The sequence below is a fragment of the Nematolebias whitei genome, chromosome 20 (genome assembly GCF_014905685.2).
Source record: "Nematolebias whitei isolate Nwh7 chromosome 20, NemWhi1, whole genome shotgun sequence".
NCBI lineage: Eukaryota > Metazoa > Chordata > Actinopteri > Cyprinodontiformes > Rivulidae > Nematolebias > Nematolebias whitei.
This window is the reverse complement of record NC_056517.1, coordinates 4,950,498-4,957,654: the sequence shown is the minus strand read 5'-3', so window position 1 is coordinate 4,957,654 and position 7,157 is coordinate 4,950,498. Positions and strand designations below refer to the sequence as shown.

Below are 7,157 nucleotides of genomic sequence, written 5' to 3'. Positions count from 1 at the left end.
GTTCGGGCCTGCGTGGTGGTCGCGGAGGAGAGGCCCAGGATGGCGCTCACGCACTCCTTCTCGAAGCTCTTCAAAGATCTGGGCCTCCACCCACGGTCGGTCAGCACGGCCTTCGGCTGCAGGGTCAACCTGGCCATCTGCCTGCAGGTACTCCGGTAGCTCGGACACACGGCACGTTTCAAGATGGGCTGTGCACAGCAAGCCCAAAACCTCTGTCCATTGTTCTATTTTAAGAAATGTCATCTTTTAAGCACTATTACACACTGACCATATAAAGTCCAACATAAAAATGGCTGAAACTTGGTCATTATTGCAAACACTGAGCTAAAATTTGGTTTGGTAACAGCTGAGCATCATCCCAACACAAGACCTGAACTCTAACAGATCACAGGATCCTTTAAGATTTTTCAAGGCAGTGGGCGATAAGCGTTCCTCCAAGGAATGCTACTTTAACTAGAAAAATTGATTTTCCTGCGAATACGCAGTGTGAATGCTTATTGCAGAAGAACTTGCTAGAAAACTGCTGAAATTAGCTAAAAGAACAATATGCTGAAATGTAGCTGAAAATGTAGAACAACAGCTGGAGAAAGCAGAAAGAACACAAAAGTTGAAATGAGTGCAAAAAATGTGGAATTAGTTGAAACAGCTAATATTAGCATAAAAACAGCTAAACAGTAGCTGAAATAACTGAAACTAGCAGAAATAAGCTGAAAGGAGCATAACAAGTTGAAATTACCAGAAATAATTTAATTAGACTGAAAGTAGCTAAAACTTCCATGAAAAACTTGAATTTAACTGAAAACTGCTTAAATTAGCTAAAATATGCTAAAAAAAAAAAAAACTAGCTGAACAGGGAGAACAAGCTTAAATTAGCAGAAGAAAGCAGAAAGAACACATGTTTGTCCAATTAGGCTGAAAGAAGCAGAAATAAGAACAAAAAGTGTAAATTATCTGAAAAAAGCTGAAATTAGCAAATATCAGTCGAGAAATTGCTAAAAAAAATCAGAAAGAGGCTTAAATTACCATAAGGAAGTTGAGAGAGAACATTTTTGCTGAATTTGGCTAAAAGATGTTGAAATGAGTGCAACAAAAACAGAGATAGCTGAAAAGGCTAAAATTAACATAAAACCAGCTAAATAGTAGCTGAAATAGCAGAAAAAGCTGAAACATGCAGAAATTAGCTGAAAGGAGCAGAAAGAAGTTCAAAGAAGCACAAAAATGTTGTTGTAGCAGAAAGATCCTGAGATTATCACCAAACAGCTGAAAAAACAGCTAAAATTAGCTGAAAGTAGCTGAAAAAGGTTTAAATTGACACAAGGAAGCTGAAATAAGCTGAACCAGAACAAAATGTGAAAGGAAAAGTAAAAGGTTGTAAACAGATCTAAAGATTTTAAGGATGTAAAATGAGCTCAATTAATTTTCTATGAGGAAAAAAAATGTCAGAAAAGGCTAAATATTTCAAAAAGCTAAAGTCATAGCAGCCTTCTCCTAAACGAGCTGAACGTTTTCATTCATGACTTGTTGAAACAGCACAAAAATTGTTGGAACAAGAAAGATGCTGAAAAACGTAGAGAACAAAAATCGATCCCGTTAGAGCGAATGCTTCACAAACATTCACACCGTTGTGTCTTGTTTAGTGTTTTTATTGTTTTAGATGATTCTGTAAATCTTTCAGACTCAGAGCTTTAATGTTTTTAATCAAATGAAAAATGAGCAGATTTAAACTTGACTTGGCCTGACAGCCACAGAAACACCGTTTGAGTTCACATTAGATGTTGAACTCTGGTGAGTCACTCTGTCGGAGCTGAAGAAGTTCTTGTTTTATAAATATTTGACGTGACATTAACATTAATTAATTAACAGTAACATTTTCATCGGACTGATCGGATTCTTCCCGTCTGTGATCCTGTAGATTTGTTGTCTGAGAAACTGGTTGTTCAGATTCAACAGGTGTACTGTTTAAATGTTTCTCTTAATATCCCACAATTCTTGTTTTGTATTTATCATAATTATGCAAACAATAAATAATAATAATAATGAAGAATAAAGGCTCTATTTCACAATCAAGCATGTTCTTCCTTTAGCCCTTGCACTTCTACTTGTTGTGCAAAGAAACAGAAACAAAATGAGCAGTTTGTGATTCTGCTCTGTGATTGGCTGCAGGGAACGTCAGGACCGGACCCGACCACCGTGTACGTGGACATGCGAGCGTTACGCCATGACAGGTACGAGCAGCTGCCGGTCGGCCTGCTCCCTGTTCTTCCTTTGTCTTTGTTGATGAATGTTTGTCTCTGTCAGGGTCCGGTTGGTGGAGAGAGGCTCTCCTCACAGTCTGCCTCTCATGGAGTCTGGAAAGGTGAGAGGCTTTTCATTCATCTCGCCCTCTGTCTTTTTCTCTACGCTTCGTTTCATTTGTAACTTTACATTTAAACCAAACTAGAACGCCTGAACTTATTTACACAACCTGCTTTACCAGAAGCTGACTTTTGATAAAGACATGACAAGCCCAGGATGTCGGCATGAGACGTAAACTTGAATGGCAGCACGTTGTGAGACTATTTCTGCTGCACGTCCTCCCACATCCAGTGAGTCACAACAGGCAGCAGGTCTGAGTCCACGACGAGTCCTTCGTCTCAGTCCAGCTCTATGTGGGAGAATAAAATCAAGTCCAGGAGACGGTTCTCAAGACCGTTCCCTCATCCGTTAGTGACTCACGTCAATTAATACAGCTGGTTATAAAGACCTGTGGGGGAGGAAAAGAGGACAAACTGCTTGTAGAAGAAAGAGTCTATGACGTTAGGTTATTTCTACATCTGATTTACAAAGCAGCTTGTATTCTGGAGGTTGAAGATGAAAAGTTTGATACATTTTCCCTCCATTTTTATAATTAGTGCTGAGTGAAGGAGCAGCTACAGACCCTGCGTTTGGCTGCTTTGCACCTGACCCGTATGGCCCCTCCTGCAGCCGGTGGGCTCACAGGAAGGAACCATGTAGTTCATTCAGGCTGAGGCCCGGTCAGCAGACCACCTGTAGGGTGGGGCCCTGGTCACACCACACCGGGGAAAAGGACATGGAGTTCCTTGTTTGTCCCGTCTGTACCTGTGACTCTCTCAGTGACCTGTCAGCACAGATAATCCAGGCTCACACATGTAAACATTTACATTTATTAAAGAGTTTGAAGACATAAAACAAGGCAAACGATCTCTTCCTCCTCTGTTGACTCCATGACTGAAATGGTAAGAAGTGAAGGAATTTGTCACGAGCGAATTAAACTCAGGTCCAGCGTGGCTGCGGGAGGGTCTGGAGATTTCCTGGTGGGCTGGTCTGATGTGTGGACTGCAGAGCCAGCGCTCCCTGTTTTTTTAATTTTTAGATCTTTTTATTAACAACATATAAACACAGAACACCGCTGCAACTGAGGCTGCCAGCGCTAGTTTTTTTTCCCCGACCTGTCAATCAATCCAGTAGGCGTGTCAGCAAATGACCAATCAGTGACCTCAATTAGTCCCCAAGGTAAACGCCCCTTGTCTGTGAAGCTGCTCTGCAGCTGCTCGGGGTGGACGCTGGAGTCTGAAGTCTGAATCCTCTGCGTACAGTACACGCGTACGTACGCATGAACGGGATTATACTGGGGGCTTTACGATCGGCATAGAATTTTTATTTAAAATAATTTTTTGTATTTTTTTAGCACCTGTGTGCAGCACTCACTGCAGGAGAATCCTCCTCCTGTATGTGTCAGGATCTCCGCTCTGCCACGGAGAAGTGGGCGTGGCCAAGAGCAGCCATGGCAGACAGGAAAACATGACATTCTCTGATCTTTTAGAGTTTAGAAACATTGTTTAGAATATTGCAAGTGTTGGAATGGTTTAAAATGCCTTAATATATATACGTATATATAAATACTAAAATAAACTACTACTTACTACTTATACTACTATTCCTACTTTGTGGTTTTTCACTTATCGCGGGGCTTCAGGGTACGGATCCCCTGCGATAAACGAGGGACTGCTTTATCTTCTGTAGCAACAAACCATTCTTTGATATTTGCTTAAGTCAGGAGGAAGTCATGTTTTTTATTATTTTACCATGCTCTTTTAATTTTAGGCTCACTGCAACGTGAAGTCAAATGTGGAGGTTTCAGTGTTTGTTTTCATCAAGTTAAAACCAAACAGTCTGGCTGTGTGTTTTATTGATGTCGCATTATTTTGAAAAGTGTTTGGCCGTAAGAGACTCAGACTGCAGCGTTTGATTTTCAGATTCTGCCAGGAGTTCGTATCATCATCGCCAACCCGGAGACCAAAGGACCGCTGGGAGACTCACACCTTGGAGAGGTCCACAGACTGAAGCTTCCTCTTTTTGTCTCATTCGTCTTTTATCTCAGTTTTATTTATCTTCCTTTTCTTTTCCCTCTGAGCTGTTCTTTGGTTTGTTTTTGTCCGTTTCCTTCACGTCTAATATGAATTTATAGCTGCACAGAGTTTAAATCTTAATATATTTATCCTCGTGTTTTGGTTGGCTCGTGCAGATCTGGGTCCACAGTGCTCATAACGGCAGCGGATACTACAGCGGATACGGTGAGGAGCTCCTTCAGTCGGACCACTTCAACTCCAGACTTAGTTTTGGAGACACGCAGACGGTTTGGGCCCGGACGGGTTACCTGGGCTTCCTGCGCCGCACTGAGCTCACTGACGCCAACGGAGGTGATTTGTCTTTTTCTCTCTACATCCTAATATATTTTACTGACAGCAGGACTGAACCATGTTTCTGTGCCTGAACAGAGAGACATGACGCTCTGTTTGTGGTCGGAGCGCTGGAGGAGGCCATGGAGCTGCGGGGCATGAGGTACCACCCCATCGACATTGAGACCTCCGTCATCCGTGCACACAAGAGCATCATGGAGTGGTGCGTCTACAGTCGCTACAGTCGACATCATGTTGTCAACACAAATATAAACAACACAGTCTACATTTAGTGTGTAAATATAATAACTGGAATAAATGGTTTAAAAAACTGTCATATTCAGATGAAATATACTTTTCCTACTTTCAGGGTTTGGTTCAGTAATTATTGTCATTCACAGCCTCTCTGCATGTGGGAGAGTAAAACGTGTGAATTAGGCCAGCTTAAATTAATAAATGAATAATCTGAAGTCCTTTAAAAAGCACCTAAAGTCCTAAACAGGTTGTTTTATTCTGCCATGATGGTCATCAGTCCCTCTTGTTTTTTGTACATCTCTTTGCAGTTAGCGTAACATCAGCACACACAGGTGGTTGTTTGGATAATATTGGTGGGTGAAGGCCAGGGTGGGACCACCACATACTATACCATACCATACTATACTATACCATACCATAAAATAACATACCATACCATAAAATACCATACCATACTATGGCATACCATACCATACCATACCATACTATACTATACCATACCATAAAATAACATACCATACCATAAAATACCATACCATACTATGGCATACCATACCATACCATACCATACCATACCATACTATACTATACTATACTATACTATACTATACCATATCACACCATACCATACTATTTACCATACTATACTATACCATACCATACCGTAAAATAACATACCATACCACACCTTGGCATACCATATCATACTACACCACACCATACTATACCATACCATAAAATAACATACTATATACCATATCGTACCATATCATAGCATATCACACCACACCATACTATATACAGTACTATACTATACCATACCACACCATAAAATACCATACCATACATACCATAAAATACCATACTATACCATACCATACAATAAAATACCATGCCATAAAATACAATACCATATCACACCACACCATACCATACTATATACCATACTATACTATACCATACATAGGTGTCGCAACCATTATATGTGAAAGGGACGTGTCCTCTCCACATTAAAAAAAACGTTAATTTGGACCCCCCACTTTTACTATGAAACATTAGTTCAGCGGCGCAGTTTCTCTTTCTTTGTGTATGAATCCATTCCACTTGATTAATAGGAGAATACTCAAGCCACTAAAACTCCACTCCAGGTTTTCCTGGTTACCTCCTCCAATCTGTACTGTTTCTGTGCGTCTCCTCCTGTCTCGGCAGAAAATGCTCACAGGTGGAGGAGATGGAGACACCTCTGTGTTACTTGCTTGCCAGTTTAGCAGCTTAGTGCGGGCAGTTTTTGACCGGGGGTTTGATCATAAACATATATTCATGTTAGGAGAATGCTTGAGAGGAGCGCTACGTGTGTAGCATGTTAGCTTAGCAGTAACGGTGACGCTGTGAGACGCTGCAGGTGTAAGAGACGCTGTGTCTTAAGGTGCATTAAAGTTAAAATGTCTTTAAAACTCACAGCTGAATTTACACAAACTTGGTGAGAAACGTGTTTTAAATGTGTCGAATTAAAGGAAATCTAGATGAGGCTCTGAGGTGCTGAAGAGATGGGTGTTTATTTAACGTTTCTGTTCATGAATTACAGGCCGCACTTATGAAAACTAGTGCTGCTCTGGTCATCTTACTAACCGCCACACACACCGTCACTCATTCACTCCACAACATTCAGTTTACAGCATGTAGCGCCCCCTTCTGCCCGGAGGGTCGCTGTCAGCACACCTTCTCCCCCTCACACAATACACACTTCTTATTGAGCTCCTTATCTCATATAATTGAGGCAGTTCCTGCAACAACTGTATAAAATTTGTTTTATGATGCACCTTTGTTTACTCAGCTGTTTAGAAAGTTAAAATAAAAACATTCTGCTTTATTTCTAAATATGTTTCACGTAAAAGCGTCTTTACACTGAGTTTGTTGAATAAAATGTGTTTTCTTTGCGTTCGTGTCAGTGCGGTGTTCACCTGGACCAACCTGCTGGTGGTGGTGGTGGAGCTGGAGGGCTCTGAGCAGGAAGCCCTGGACCTGGTTCCCATGGTGACCAAGGCAGTGCTGGAGGAGCACTACCTGATTGTGGGCGTCGTCGTGGTGACGGACATTGGCGTCATCCCCATCAACTCGCGTGGCGAGAAGCAGCGAATGCACCTGCGCGACGGCTTCTTACAAGACCAGCTAGACCCCATCTATGTGGCCTACAACATGTAGCCTGAGAGTGTGTGTGTGTGT

The 7,157-nt window shown here is 41.7% G+C and overlaps 1 protein-coding gene across 1 annotated transcript; it reads left to right on the top strand.

Annotated features, from left to right (window-relative positions):
* Nucleotides 1-39: 39 nt before the first annotated feature.
* On the top strand, nt 40-7,157 carry LOC119426808 (disco-interacting protein 2 homolog C). The gene is made up of 7 exons (XM_037694389.1): nt 40-147; nt 2,164-2,225; nt 2,299-2,356; nt 4,257-4,331; nt 4,526-4,700; nt 4,779-4,902; nt 6,884-7,157. Exons 1-7 carry the CDS (start codon nt 40-42, stop codon nt 7,134-7,136), a joined length of 855 nt encoding a protein of 284 aa, XP_037550317.1. The 3' UTR covers nt 7,137-7,157.